This window comes from Teleopsis dalmanni, chromosome 1 (genome assembly GCF_002237135.1).
Source record: "Teleopsis dalmanni isolate 2A chromosome 1, ASM223713v2, whole genome shotgun sequence".
In the NCBI taxonomy this organism is placed as follows: domain Eukaryota; kingdom Metazoa; phylum Arthropoda; class Insecta; order Diptera; family Diopsidae; genus Teleopsis; species Teleopsis dalmanni.
Window position 1 is genome coordinate 18,678,708 of NC_051846.1, and position 17,137 is coordinate 18,695,844.

Genomic DNA, 17,137 nt, shown 5'->3' on the forward strand with positions numbered 1-17,137 from the left:
TATTTACAGATATGTCATTGTGCAAAAAGTGCAGTTGTGCAAAAGTTCAATGTCTTCGTACTTGTAATAACTGGGAATGTACCTTCCTTCTCTATTGCTAGGACTGATTGCTTCCGCTAAACTTGCGTCTGCATAGTATGAAGTTGATTTGAATTTTAATTTTGGTGCATTCTCGTTGCAAGGTGTTGCCCAAGTCACCGATAATTGCTGATGAGGAGAAGTAACTCCGCTCGGCGATCCAGTATCCTATTCAGTATAAAATTAATTGAATTGTAAATTGAATTTCTTATTTTCTTTTTTACTTAGTCTTTCAATCAGTTTTGTTTTTGAAAATTTTTGTGATGTTGCTTACCAAAGCGACTGTTCCAAACTTAAATGAAATTGATTTACCTGTGCTTTTTTATGTTTATATTAGTGTTTTTGTTTAATAATTGTTAGTTATTTAAAATTAATTTGTGATATATTTTTGTGATACTAATAAAATCGTAAGTAGTATTGATTTTATAAAATCATCATAATTTTATGTTTATAGTGATTAAGTTACAGACTGAAAGTTTTATAACATATGTAAAGTAAATTCATTTATTTCATTTTTGGAAGTAATTAGTGCTCAACGTCACTCAAATCTAAGCATTAAAATAAACAACTAGGTACCTAAATGCAGTAAGAAAGTAAAAAAGAAATCATAAAAGTTCCAGCTAAATATATAAAATAGAAACAAAATAATTAAACACTTCATTAGACACTTCTTAATAAATACAACACAGTCAAAAGTACAGAATTCGGTAAAAACCCAATGTTCACTAATAACTGTTATTATTATTAGAAACATTGAGTAGAGTGTGAGCCATAAGCCAAATACAGACCCATTGGTCCCGAACGATGCAAGATAGGGCACGACTTATATGTGAATGTATTGTAGGCATCATGTAAGATATCAACGCCGTTTCGAATCTAAGAAGTGGTTTAACTCCATTCCTGATACGTCCTTAACGTTCCCCAATTGTGTCAATTTAATTGTGTAGATTTTAAAGAGGTTTCCGCGTATCATTTCCTTGTTTAAGAATTACTTTTGATATTTTGATAATCTCGTTAACTATTAAGTTTTTTTCAGTGATTTGATTTAGTTTGATTTTGAAAACATATTCGATTTTGTACAATAAAATTATACATCAAGTTTCTGTACTGTGAAGTTTAAAATATGTTTTGTATTAAGGCATTGTTTTGTGATCGATATCCTATTTTCGATGGAACTTGGGCACTGTTTTGTGATTGATGAAATTAATAATTATTAAAAATATTATTATTTTCTCTAAAGAAAAGAAAAGTTGGAGTCAACATTCATTGGATTAAATGAAAGTAATGAAATAAGTATTTACCAGATATGACAACGTATTTGGTTGGAAAGAGTTTTATATCATAGAATGAAGTTATAACTAGTACAGAATGCTCATATTTAATATTTAGATCTTAAGTTAATCCCAAACTTTTGAATTTATTTATTGAAACCTAACAGAATGATACTGAAAAACAAAAAATTATTGATAATATGAAGAAATTTTCTTGCGCTTTTCGTTTGCGAACTTTTGAGACTGTTTTCAGATTAACAAACCTCATTATCACATTATTGTGTAGAGTTTGTATTAAAGTAGGACTGTACGTTGCACATTGATCGATTTGAATTCGAAAGCATTAAATACTGTTAGATAAAAATATAATTAAACTTTTTTTGAAATTATATATGAAATACTGCTTTATTCTATATTTTGTAAATTTATGAAAGTAATTTACATTTATAAATAAAAAAAAAATAATAACAGAGTTTCAAATGTTGAGATAATTTTAACTATTCTTATTTTTCAGTATTCTATTTGATGTAAATGAAGTATTGACCTATCAGACAGTTTCAACAATTGGAATTATTCGCTTATTTCCAGATATTTGGAGAATTCATTAATTATTAGTTACAGAATGAAATGACACAAAGAATTTTTGTAAATAATTTTGAAACAAAACTAGTTGATTCCAATATATAACGCCCATTCTTATCATATTTAAATATATAGATAAGATAATTTTGTTAGTAAATAGTGAATACTACATTCTAATTGTTATCTTATTTTTATTGGTAGTATTGATAGTATTTCAATTGGTATCAAATGTTTCTTGTGATTGTGATTTTATTAATTTCTATGTCAGAGAAAAATTCCTTTTTGTAATTCTATTTAAATTTTTATTTTAAGCATATATAATATATATATTTTAGGTTACTATATTAAGGTTAAATTGTTTATTATAAATGGAGGTCAATTAATTTGTTCTATTATAAATTATATATATATATTTATATATATAATATATAAAATTTAGGAAAAGATTTAAAAAAAGTAATAATATATGTATTTAAGTTGCTTAGAATTATAATTGTGACATGAATATACTTATATATATATTCTTCGTAACTATTAAGTAATATTGATTTTATTAATATATCATTTGTGTCGCAGTTTCGTTGAAAAATTTGTTCATTTGTATATTTAATTTTAGTAAAAAAGTTATAAATATCGTAGATTTGATTTAACGATTTGGAATATATTTTAGTTATCTTTTTAATGTCTTTTTATTTTTGATGTAATTAATCACTTAAAGATTATTATTTTTTAAAATCAATAGTAATTTATATTTAAAATAAAATTTTTTTTTATACTGTCTACTTATTATTATTATTATCTATATTATTACAGCACAAATTATACCACAAGTTTCAATTTATATAAAATTGCTCATGTAAATAAATTCGATATTTTTTTATTATTAAAAAATTATTTGTTCACTTCCGTATCCGTTGTACTTTTATGAGGTTGTAACTAACAAAAGTTTGATTTAAGTCAAAACAGTCAAAAGTCACTGAGACGCGAGCTCGAGCAGTTGATTAGAAAGACTAAAATCACACAAGCATTGGTCAGAACACCTAAGGACAATTCAATTTTTTCATTCTCAACATTGAATTAATTTTACTAATAATGAATGAATATGAATGAAAACCATTCCATATTGCAAAATAAAAAATAATATAAAAATATATATATGTAAAATTGTCTATTCAAAACGAGCCCAAATGTGATTCCAAAATCACTCAAACTCCAGCAAAAATAGCAAAACCGTGTGCGCACCCATTTGTCTCACGCTACCACACACACTCAAGCGTACTTCGGCAACCGTGGGATGTGATGTGAAAGGATAATTTACATACACAAAGGTATGCAAAAGTAAGAGCAGCTACCAAAGAAATTTGTAACAAAGACGAATGAGCAACTTATAAAAATTAAATTTGTGAAAAACTCGCTGTGCGCGTTAAGCGTTTCGAATAACCTTCATTAAGCGCTCACGTCGTCCGTTTTACTACCGGCTTGGTATGTATTGGAGCGACCGAGTTTGTGTGTGTGTGTGTGTGTGTGTGCTTGTTTATTTGGCTCATGTAGATTATCAGGTTTGGCTGTAGTAGGGCCGCGGGTATGATATTTTATCATTTGTCTGCTAGCATATCTTTCTGAAAACCTGAATGGACTAGAGCGTGTATTTGAAAAAAAAAATAGCACAAAAAACGTATTAGTGTATGTGTAGCCATGATTTTGTATCGTACACTTTCACTCATACGAAAATTTAAAGTTCGAAAGTTTATTTGCTGACTGAACTAAATGCAAATGAACTACTATATGTTATATAGATATGTAAATGAAAGCAGACATGCAAGCGTTGTTAAAAATAATGCAAAAACAATATTTCTTTTTATTTAATACTTTTATTAGTTATACATGTAAATATATAGTGATTGTTTTACTTTTAAGAATAACTTAACGTCATTTTAATAGTGATACACTACCACGCCTTATTAAAATTAAAATACCTTTGAGCAAATTTGGAATAATATTCTTTTGATCTGGAATCATTCCTGTTCTATTTTGTCTATCTATTTATTTAGCATGGACGGTAAAGTGAATTAGACGCATTTTTTATATTATTTTATGTAAATTTAGAAATTAATTATTAATGTTATTTTAAAATATTTTTAGTTTTCGATACAAACGTTTGTGACCGGAAAAGGCCATAACTACGTACCATTCTTCTCGGCATTGTTGTTCAAGTTTGAAGACATGATTTTGACGTGTTTGTGATTTTTCCCAAATTTTTACAGATTCAACTGAGGTAAGTAATTTTATATTCCGATAAAATTATCAAGACTTTTTTCCATGCATACTAAAAAGAAATTTATTCTCTGCTTTTTAGAATGATCCTCTTTATTTTTGATGTTCTCGCAATACACAAGGAGTGTGTTGGTTTCACTGTAATGCCACTGCTTCACTCAATTGCGTTTGTGCGTGAAATGTGATAAAATATGTCATATTTCAAGCACGTGTTTATGACAGTGCGAACAATTTTCATTTTTTCTAGATTTGTCATCCGTTGGGAACATTTTAGTTAAAAAAGTAACATTTTTATATTAGACTTGCGACGTGTGATTTCAAGTAATTTTTTTTCTTTTCATCACACACAACATTTTTGTTATATTTATTTTTGTGTTTAAAATAAGTCAAATATCACTGAACTTTTAATCTTTGATTCAGGTTGAGTGAGGTTAAAAACCCTTCAAACTTACATCTATGATACTTTTGAACATTTTTTATATAGAATAATTTATATAATTATTATTCTCAAATATTTAATAAATGGTTATAAAAGAAAAGTACAGTAAATATATTCACATGGATTTATTTTTCTACTTCTGATACTGGTTCTTAATTTTTAAAATTTTCATTAATATTATTTTGATAAATAATTTGGTCTTGGTCTAAGTCCTCATTTTGTCTCTAATAAATTAATTGTTGAATTAAGTTTAATTATTAAATTATAAGAGGCATAAATAATGTGCAACATTCTTAGTTGCATTTTGCGGTTGTATATGTTCTCTTTGTGAGGTATCCATGCTTTATCAAAATTATGGATCTCGAGTCATTTTTTCTCAACTGGTGCACAACGAACCTTAGTATCATATTTATGTTCAAATTTTATGTACCTAACTATATTCGACCATCTGTAGTTTTACTAAACGTAATCATGACAGCAAATTTGTGATTTGAATTATGGGCTACTTTACGAGTCATCTACTGATACATATTTAATAAAATATTTTTATGACTATAATCTTCAAAACTTTAATCTAAGCAAACCTAATATGTAGCAATTGTTAGTTTAGTGCTTTAAGCTTAAATTATGAACGTAAATAAACTTTGTACGGCGATTTTGCAGATCTTTTGTACTGCAACGTATTTTAACTGAACTTTATGAATTCACCTTGGTAAACAAAAATTAGAATGCCTTTTGTGGAAGAGTTCTTAATTTAAGATCACGCTCGTGAATTACATACTACCATCGATTCTTTTTAAATAATGCGTTCCATCATTACTACCTTTCCAGGCATGACTAATAACTGGGTATGACATTTTTTAAAGCATACAATATTTCGTATAAATTTAATATGCCATAGGTAGTGAAACCAAGAGTGTTTCATTATCTTAATAAAACCAAATGACTTCTTTAACCTTAACTCAATTTTGTACTTCAAGTACACCGAAAAAAGAAATTAAGTGGGCACCCAGCTGAGCACCACGAAAGAAATATTTTCTAATGAAGAAAATGTTGCTCATTTATTATGAATTGCATAATATTTTGGCGTGTTTCTCAAAATACGAGTGATAAACACAATAACACTTATAGGTGCAGATATTTTAATATACAAGTACATATGTGTAACATATATCCTGTATACGTTTGAATGAAATTTAAAGGAAAACTGACTGAAAAAGAATGAGAAATAATAACTTTTAAAATATGTCTTCGTATAAAAGTGTTCTACCCTTAAATCATGAAAATTGGCTTATTATATAAATAGGAAGTTTGTTAAATTTATGCACAAATAAATTCATGCAGCCATGGACACATTTATAAGTATTTTTAGTATTATATGTTCATATCTGCTCGCATCTATGTAACTTAAACGGTTGTTTTCCCAATGTGCGAAATACTCATAAATATTTCATAGCAATCGCCCGCAGTTTGGCATTCCCATCAAATTTATGCGAACCCACACACAAAACTGCCAGGAAGGGCGCCAAAAGACATCAAAGTATAAAAGACGTTTGCGCTTGAAGCCGGAAGAAGAAAAGGAAAAATGGCTGTTGAAACGGATATTGTGTCGTTTTCTGGCAAATGCGGTACGCACGATAAGAAAACATATTGATACGAATATGGTTTTTTGCTTAGAAAATAATATTAGTTTAAAGCATGACTAGAAATGTTTGCAAACTTTAAATATTTTATGTCTCTACAGACTTGTATCATTAACCTACATTCTATTTTCCATTAGAATGTTTCTATTAAATTAAAGTTAATAAGTCAATGTGTTCTAATTTATTAACGAACTCATATGTCGTCCTAATCCTTTTTAATTAAAGGAGTTTTTTGCTTTTATGTCTTAGCGCTGGCCGTTTTTGCATGTTCGCCGGCAATAGTTAGTGGAGTGAACAGGGCAAACGTTTGTGTCTTTCTTGTTAAAATTGAGAACATAGAGGTAAATTCATTTATAATGCAGCATGTGGGTAGAAAGGATATTGGCCAACACCTTAAAGCGTTGTAACATGAAAACACACTTCCTTAATCGAATATTTTGCACTTAATTCGCATTCGTTCAGTCGATATTACACGTTATCCCGCCTTCGCTGGATCTATAGTATTCCTTGCAGAAGACTGCGACAACTGGGTTTGTCATCGCTATACTAATAAATTATGTCGAAACAGCTAGGAGTGCAAAACTATGAATAAAATGATTGAACTAAATTATTAGATAGATAAGCTGTTTCTATTTTTTTTAAATACTTTAAATACGAGCATTTAGTCTTTACACGTTCTTATTGTATTTTACTGAACCTTTGTTAGAATTGTTTTGGTTGAAAGCTGTAATTCAGAAAATTATTTAAAAACAATTCAATAATAATTTGGAATACTTATTGTACAAAAGTACTGCAAAATTTAAAAAAAAAAGGAATTCAATTTAATAACATATTTCTATCGAATTTCATTTCATTATCGACTTTTGTTACTTGTATTTTGATAAATTTTTTAATGCTAATTTAATTTGGCAAACTTATCTTTCCAAGATATCCTATTTTACCATTACTTTGATACCATAAAAATTTTTGAGTTTCTACTCAATTTAGAATAACTACATATTCTCAATGAGGAATGAAAATATTTTGAATGTCAATGTAAGTACAAACAATCTGTAGTAGGGGAATTATGCAAAAAGGAAACTCTTTAAACATTCTGTCATTAGTTCATATCGATTAACTTAAGTAAGCCGCTTAACTTTTTACTTGTTTCAAATTTATTTTAGTTAAGTTTAATTAATAAAAATTAATTTTTTTCTACTTTCATTTTACTTTTTGAAGTGTCAGATGGGCAACAATCATTATTTTTTTGTTAGAATAAGAACTGTAAAGCTTTTCAAACCTTGAGATTATTGTCAATTGTTAAAAGGCCTACAAAAGTTGACCGTAAAATTTGTACAATGAGCTGTCGCCATTCTTCATTTCTCTGTGACTTAATAAATGTTTTGCACAAAAAACTTGGAAAGCTCATTTATTTAGGAGTGGTACTTGAAAATGAATGTGTTATTAGGGTACGAATAGAAAAAGTTGAGGACAATACAATGAGTGTTGTGCAAGCATACGCTTGTCTGTGTGACTTGTGTCCATTATAGGAACATTGAACATTGAACTACAGCTCACATAAGCAACACAGACTTGTCTACGTCTCATCAGCTTGGGTTAATTTTCGTACATATTTCTTTATATATCTACTATATACCTTCCTACGTTAAGTACATCAGTAGAAAATATGAATTTACTGTATAAGAAGAAGATGTGGTATTGTAAAAACTTAAGATATGGTACATATAGGTGGATATATAGCCTTATAAATATAGTTTAATTCTGTTTAATAACCACGAGCCGATGAATACTCTAAATTGTTGCGCTTAAAACCAAGCAACTACAAACAGTTTTGCTTAAGTGATTTTAATCATTTCTCATAAACAGGTACATCGCTATTACAAGACAACAAGACAACAAAACTACAGAACTCGAAAATTAAATATATATATATATATAAAAAAGGCTTGTCAACGTTCAACGCTCAACATTCAATGTTAATTCATTAAAGACGAATAACAAACGAAGTTGAGATACACAAAAATTTTCGCGCAAGCACTTCAGCACAAACCGAAGACAGTTTGATGTCCTTTTTGGTTGTGCTGTCGTTGTACAACTTTATTCGTTCATTATGGACATTAAAATGATTTTATCTCACCACTTACAATCCGTTAAGGTTCGTCACGTTTGATTAATGATGACAAAAGTCTCAACTTAATGATCGAAAAGCAAATATGCCGTAGAAACGAATAAAAAAAGTGCCTAAAACTTTATTGAAAGCTTCATGAGCTTTTATTGTTCACATAAAATTTTATGCATAATTAAATATTTTATTTATGTATTTAAGTTGTAAAAAATCTATTACATGCTGAACTTTCTCTTTACCCTTGTACTTATCATGATTTTTGCTACACCAATGCACTTGTGACTTGGTTTATCGGATTAAAAAAAAGTATTCTTAACTAGCGCACTTAAGATATACTTGGGTATATCCCAATTGAAAGAAATAACTTTTTTACACTTAATTCCAATTAAAATTTTTTCGCTTCCGCACAACATCGCTTCACGCGCTGTAATTAAAGTATTTCAGTGTAATGGCAAACGTCCCAAACCAGTCAATGGACAGAGTTCATCCTTGTACATAGTCACTGTGCTACAGCATATTGAAATATCAATATTATAGTTTATAGGAACGAAGAAAATGAATAATTTATGTTGTGCTGTGCACTCATTTTGTCACGTCACAACAGCTTACAGCTTGCAGCGTACAGTGCTGCAGTGTTGCAGTGACTATGGTGGCGTTGGTGGTGCTGGTGGTGTTGGTTGAACTCCGTTTCCATTTCGATACCTGCGGGCGTTGCAGCATTTAAATGCGGAATTTAATATTAAATGCAATTTCTGTTTATTCAGTTTCCTTTATTCCCTGACATTTTTTAAATAGTTTAATACCACCATTGTTATGCAAAGTTCTCAATCTCAAGGGAATGGTGATTGCTTATCTAATAATGTGTTAGTATATCAATTATTTTTTAATTCGTTATATTAGTTTATTCTAGTCTTATTTAACACATTATTGCTATCTTGGAAAGGTACACCAAGTATGAGTAGCTTTTAAAGTAATATCCAGTTCTTTCCTACAAATATTTACAGTCATATAATCATTATATAAATGTTTTACAGCTTTAAGTATGTGCAGTTAAATTTAATTTTTAAAGACTTTAAGGTCCATATTATTTCTATTTCCATGTCGAGTAATTTTCGTTACTATATTTAGTTTGCATTTCTGTTTTAATGCTTTGATGAACTTTGAACTGATACAAAATTTAAGTTCAATTATGAGAGTTGTTTTGTTGTTTACCTTCATTATATAGTCTAGTTCATTCTTTGATACAAAATTCACTTTAACTCTAACCGTGGATTCTAGTTCAGAGCAAAAATAAAAGTTCAACTTCAAAGAGAAATACACGAAACGGATATTGAGGTCGGTGAAATCACCAGTAAGCTATACCAAAACATAAAAGTGAAAAATGACATTCAAAGTTGTCAAGATACTTTAGACAATGGAAGCAACTTCAAACGATTTTATCAAAATTCATAATAGATTTAGTGACTTCTGCTTATGAAACAAGCATAAACTTACTTTTATCGGTACCGAAAGAGACGTGTATGCCGATTAGTTTTTATATAACAGACTCGATGTTTATTAAGTATTAAGTATTAAGTAAATCAAAATTAAATACCGATCACAAGTTCATGGCAGCATATTTCTTTATAAGTAGGGCAGTAAGAATACGAAATAGTGTGTTCAAGTATTGGGTTTACGGGTACAAACGACTCTTATATAAAATTACGTATATACTATTATATAATATGTATAGTTATTTTTTCTGTAAAGTTAATTCTGGAATACCTCAAGGAAGAGTCTTTGGTTCAATTGTTTTTTGATATTTACTACCGATTTATTAATAGAAAATGCTTTATTTAAACATGTGGTAATGCTAAATCAAACTGCTATTTCAATTGAAAATTTGCATATGAAAAATTTTAATTTACATAAATAAATAAAAATGAAGTTGTAAGATGGATGATAAACACAAATCAATTAAACCAAGTCACATTGGCGTTAAGACATGATACCTACTCATGTCTTATTACCAATTACTTATATTATTGGTACACAAAATATATCGTAAAAATTATAAGCAATATATTTAGAAAAAAGCCAAACCTATCTGATATAGCAAATCAAATCTAATAAAATACAAGCTAAATTGATTTTAAATAAGGTATATTGGTTAAATAAAAATCGGTTTAATAAAAGCATCTCAAACAAATTTTTGTTATTCAAAGTTAAAAGTGTTTTAACTTTTGAATTCAACTTTAATCTATAGGCAATAGTGCTAATGTGAAAAACAGGGACCGTAACAGTTCTCATAAAAAAATAAAAATCATCTTATAGCTGTTATTATTTGCATTTTAAAATAAAACTCAAAAAATAATAATTAAATTTGATTTTTATTATATTCATCAAAAATAATTATTATTATATGCCTCTTATTTTTTCGCGCAGAAATAACTTTTAAAATTTGCTTTTTATTTTAAAACTCACAAATAACTGGTTTACTTGCGTTATCTTCTTTACATATATAATTCTTCTGTACGTGTGTTGACAGTGAACTCCTCCTAGACGGCTGAACCGATTTTGATGAAATTTTTTGTGTGTGTTCAAGTGGTTTCAAGGATGGTTTAGATTCACAATTTGGACCACTGGATAATGTTTTTTTAATTATTATACAGTTTTTTGGTATCCATATACATTTATATTAGACATTTAAAACTTATTCATGCTTACTTTGATTTGTTTAAAAAGTTTAAAGTCTGTAAAATGAATCGTTCAACTATCCTGTTGAATTTTTGAATTCGCTGGATTTACCAGGAATGCCACCACATAACTTAAGATTAAAATTTGGCTCACCTATAATTATGCTGCGGAATTTAAATGCACCTAATCTATGCAACGGGACGAGATTAGTCATAAAAAAATTATGGGAAATTTACTTAAAGCTACAATTTTGAATGGCAAATTTGAAGGTGATGCCTTCAGACTCACCTATTAAATTCAGACGTCTGCAATTTCCAATCCGCTTGGCATTTGCCATGACTATTAATAAATCACAAGGTTAAACAATATCGATTTGTGGGATAGATCTAGAAAATCAGGACTTTTCACATGGCCAATTATATGTAGCGTGTTCTCGCGCTGGAAATCCGTCAAGTTTATTTATTTATACTCCTCAAGAATTGACTAAAAATATTGTTTATGAACTCGCATTAAGATGAAATTAAACAAACATTATTGATTATTACGAATTGTTTTTAGAAAAGTTGATGTTATTTCAAAATATAGAATAATAAATGTCTTTCATTTCTTACTTTGTTTAATATCCTAATCGGTTAGTATATCATGCAAGACAACATCTGTCGGTCCGCTAGTATAATATAAAAATCAAGAATATCGTGTAAATTCTGCGCGATATTTTTAAAATGAAAATATAAAATGCAATTTTCATGCAAGGTAGTTGTTTTTATAATTCCATAGAAAATGTTTTAAAGGGTTGGTGCGCAGAATTTGCGCGATACTCTTGATTTTTATATTATAAAACGCAAGTATATCAGTTATTTTTGAGTTTTAAAATAAAAAGCAAATTTTTAGAGTAATTTCTGCGCGAAAAAATAAGTTGCATATAATAATAATTATTTTTGATGAATATAAATTTAATTAATACAAATTTAATTACTATTTTTTAAGTCTTATTTTAAAACGCTCATATATAAAAAGCATGCATAATATTAGGGATAAAAGTTGTTAGAATGATAACTATTTACTTAAATAAGAGTTTAGACAACTTTTTGTTGCTGCTTTTTTTCATAAAAAATTTTAAAATAACTGTTATTTTCGGTCCCTGGTGAAAAATGATAAAATTACAATCTATATATTTAAAAACAATATTTTCTGAATAATAATCACGTACACAAATAAAAGCCATTGAACAAAACTTGACAATCATTCAATCCAAATGGAATAAAGATTCCTAACTCAAGGATATATATAGTAAAAATTTTTTACTAAAAAGTCTAAAAATAGAAGGTATTGTAAGAAAAACAAATAATTTTCAAAATGATATACGTATAAAAATAAAATATTAATATAAATAACATATTAATATATAATTAATGAAATAAATATTGAATAATATAACCGGATATTAAATATATTGCAGTAATTATTCACTATTCACAGTTACCATTTTAAAATATATCATAACATTGTTTAAGGAATCCGAATGCAGCTATTGACGGTACATAGCGAAATTTAATTTTTCAAAGTTATACATATTTTTATAAATATTCTTAAATTGTTTTTGTAATGTTCAAAACTAGATATTTTTTTTCACAAAACCAAGTCAATACAATAATATTTAAACAAAATACTTACTCTTCTTAAAATTTGCGGCTGTGGGTGAAACTCAACAGAACCACCTGATGAACGCCTTGGCTTATTGACATCCAAACGTAAAATGCCAGGTTTGGCTCGCATGCGTTCCATTGAAACTATTGGCATAGTTACGTCTTCGGAAGCAGGCTTATTTTTCCCTAATGGTTCTGCTTGCTGCATTTTAATGCTAGTACTCTTGGCAATACCAGTGTCACCAGATCACCACTAAAATTATGATTTGACTTTAAACAGAATTCACAGTTTGATTAAGGCATGCATATATAATTCATGCATCCATGATGCAGTTACAGGATAGGATGCCAACTACTGATAGTTAAGAACTATTCTTAAATATATCTTGTAGCTGGTTATCACTAACTTGCGGCTGGCACGTCCGTTTTGCACCGGATTCACAAACGAACTATGACCTAAATGATAATTACTTGTAGTAAAATACAAAAAAATGCGCAAATAAACATTTTCTTCAACTCCTACTGCCTGCCCCAGCTGAAAAAAGATGACGCTCTTGTTGTTTTTTTATGTTTCATATAATTTGAGTGTTTCATGAACAGTAAAGTAGTCAGTCCATTACATTTTTTTCATTTTTTATTTTGTGTAATATGACGTTTATCCCAAGTCATTCATTGTCATTCACTTAGACGCGCAACAGTGCGACTAGGTGTTCTTGCTGCTATTGTGTGAGCTTTTGTTGACAGTACAGCACAACAACGTTTAGTACTTTGCGTAAATGATGTGTGGCGTTTGTGTGATATATCTCTTCTAATAAAATGACCGCGCTGAAAGTGTGTCGACTTTTAGGTCCACTAAAGAGGCGTTAACTGGCAACGCAAATGCGTATACTCTCATTAAATTCAAACTGCCACAAGTTGCGCTGTAGATGTTGCTACGAAAATTGTCATTGTCAAACATCCTGAAATATTGTCCTTGTGTAACATTTGTTTATGTATGTGACTCACAGCGAGCATATCATGTACGCTGTCATTATCCTGTGCGTTTTGTTTGTTATGGTCTAAATTGAATTTTGCGCAAATAGAAAAAAAATTGTCTAAAGTTACTTAAAACAAAACATAAGGTGGCTAGGCTAAGTAGAACTTTTTCAGTCGTTACAGTTCCTCTGTCATGTAGAAGCATTTTTGTGACATGTAACCAGGTATACTCTTATTTTTACGGAATACCATAGTTAAAGGAATGTAATCTCGCAAATTAGTGATTAAAGTAATATAATCATAAGGATATATTGAATTTTATTTCATAAATTAATTTTGTAGTAAATGTACAACTAATAACTAGTTTTATTATTTGAAACACTGAAATCAGTGCATTTAACGTAAGTTTTATAAAGCACTGTACTTCTGGCATGTGTAGCGATCTTGTAATTGAAATTGCCGACATTTACAATACTTACTTGCACGCCTTTATAACTGGCGCCTATGCACATGTCAACTTTATAAATAAACTTGCTTTTAATGTTGTTTTGGCATATAATTTCGCATGTCATTTACTGAAGTCAATTTTTTATAGCCTGAATAAAAATTGTTTAGGTAAAGAAATGAGTTGAAAGTCATATCTTTCAAAAAAAAACATTGTTTTGCTAGAGTAGATATAATTACATAGTTTTACATAATTTGTTAGACCTAAATATTATTACAAAGACACACAAATTCATAAACTTATAGTCTGTTTGCGGGCTGATTGCATTTAGGTGTGCGTCTTATAAAATAGGATTGCCCTTAAAATGCGATTGAGGCGTGTGGAAATAGTTTTGTGGAATAAACAGTTTTGTGAAATGAATTGTAACAGCAATTACATGACTAGGGAACCAACTTTACCGTACAAGTCGTTACTAAGAAGTCTATGCTAATTTTTTTAAACATAATGGGCCCACATTTGACTATAACTAAAGTACTCATAATCATTTAAAAAGCTCAGTAAGATTTATTATATAAACATAACTAGAAAAATTATTTTTATGTACTTTTTATGTACGTTGTTTTAGTACATACTTTAGTACATACAAAATATTTATTATATTTAAAAAAAACCACATGTTCATTTGAACATGTGGTACAACGTTCAATAAATTAAGTCAACCTACCTAGTTACAGAATACCATAAAACTAGGTAGAATCACTTGTTATTGAAATGCTTGACATACTTCACCACTTCGCATATAAATTATGCGCTTATTAAAACTTTCTGTAAATTGCATCAAAATAAGCTCTACCATCCATTAGAACCACACTTTGCGTATTTAATGAATTTTCTCAAAGATGGTTTGTAATTAAATTAATTGCTCTGAAAATAGCTACTTACACATTTTTAAGCTTAAATAAATTTATTTTGTTTTCTTTTAAAAAGTACATTTTTATTCATAAAAATTTTAACTTAAACATAACTTATATCAACTTAATTTTAATTTAATATCAAAGTAGTTAATACATATAAATGGAATGAGTCTATATTTTTGTGTGAACATTGCGTATGAGTGACATAACACGTCGAGTATATTTTACTCGATATGAAATTTATTTATTTTATATTATATTAAATATTTTTTTAATGTCAATGTTTCAGTCTCAAATATTTCATTTTGCTTAAATAAATTCAGAATACTTATTTATGTTTATAACTTATATACTTCTATAAATGGAATAATGCTATTCTATTAAGTTTTAATTTAATAAAATAAAAATGCCTATTTTTGGGACTTTCTTCCTATAAAATTTCTTATGATCATTTTAGTGATTGAACATCAATAAAATAATTTTATTTCCAAACACAAGTTTTATATTGATTTTCCTTATTAATGTATAGGGACAATACAGTAAAATTGATCATGTAACTAGAATTCGAATATTTAAACGTTAATCAATATTATCAAATTGAATAATATTTAAATAACTAAGATAAAAAAATACAAAAATGGCCTATGTTGCTAGCACTTGTTTAAATTACTTGTTTAGAAGATGTGCCCATTATTATTCAAAGTATTACAATGGTCTCATTTATATATTACTTTTCTAGCTTTTTGATAACTGACAGTATAAAATGTTAGATTAGTTAATTTACTATAGTTAATTTAATGAGAATTTTAAGTGATTAATTATATTTGAATTTCATGCCTAAACACTGACAATGTGTGAGTTACTAAATTTAAAATCAAATTAACTTTGTTGACAGTTTTTTATCAACAACCAGCGAAATAAAAGTAGGAGGTCCAACATTTTCGACAATATCTACACAGCCGACATACAATAAATTAAACATGGAGTGAGCAAAAATACAGTACATTTTCAGAAATGAATAAATAAATCTAATGTAAAACAGAAGAGTTTCATCACACAAAAGCGCAACCTCAATTCAATTTAGATATAAGTCAACGAAAAAAAAAAATTTGTAGAAAAGACTGACAATCTAATACTATATAAATGCTTTATATGGAAAGTATATACCATATTTTAAGCAAAAATAGATTTTTGCACAAAAACAAAGGGACTTTATCTCCATTTTATGGCATGCGATGAGATTGTTAAATCTATCATTAATAAAAAGTATACACAAAACGACGGGTGCGATGGTACATCGGAAATAAAGATAATCACAATAATCTACTAACTAACATGGTAAAAACATATATTAAAAATAATTCAATAATACTTTCTGTATGACAAAAAAAAACACAAAAAAACCTGTCAAAACAGGAAGATATGACAATATTTAGAACACATTTAGGTGCTCTAAAAGTGAAACATCATTTAACATAAAAGTATACCATCAATATTTATATATCCTAAATAAGAAATATAGTATGTGTCCACCCATAGAGAAGAGCAAAAGTTCTAAAGGATACTAGCTTAAAGCAACGATTCAACATTCAATTTGAATATTATTTAGAGTATTTAGTTTAGATTATTTCTGTGGGAGAAGATATTAAGACTAAAAATCTCAGAACACCTAAACAAGTATTCAAGTGAAAAAGGCCTATGTCTGCCTACGGCACGGCAGACAATGCATAGGTGAGCCGATGCATATCTGAGCAGACGTGATACGTAAAAATAAATTCAAATTGACTACAAAAGTGTTAGAAACGATTTGATTGAGGGCAGCTAATGAAGGTAAAACATTAAGTTATCCTAGCCATTAATAGTGTTGACTGCACAAAAGGGAACAATTCAAAGGAGATCTTGGAGAGCATTAGAATTTTACTGTTTATTTGATACGGTAACAATAAATAGTTATCAATAGTAAAGTGATATGGACAAATGGCACCATAAAAGTTTAAAGCTTTTTTTGGTCTATTCGGAGATATCTGTAATGAGAATAATAAAGAATGTTGAAGTCTATTGTAATAAAT

The 17,137-nt window shown here is 28.4% G+C and overlaps 1 protein-coding gene across 1 annotated transcript in view; it reads right to left on the reverse strand.

Moving 5' to 3' along the window:
• The window catches only part of LOC119677740, a 29,430-nt gene extending 16,488 nt beyond the window's left edge, over positions 1–12,942 (reverse strand). Inside the window, exons 1-2 of the mRNA XM_038089211.1 lie at positions 12,763–12,942; positions 83–246 (exon numbers count right to left, since the gene is read on the reverse strand). Of these exons, the coding sequence (XP_037945139.1) occupies positions 83–246; positions 12,763–12,942 (344 nt within the window). The remainder of the gene's footprint in view (positions 1–82; positions 247–12,762) is intronic.
• Between the last annotated feature and the right edge of the window lie 4,195 nt (positions 12,943–17,137).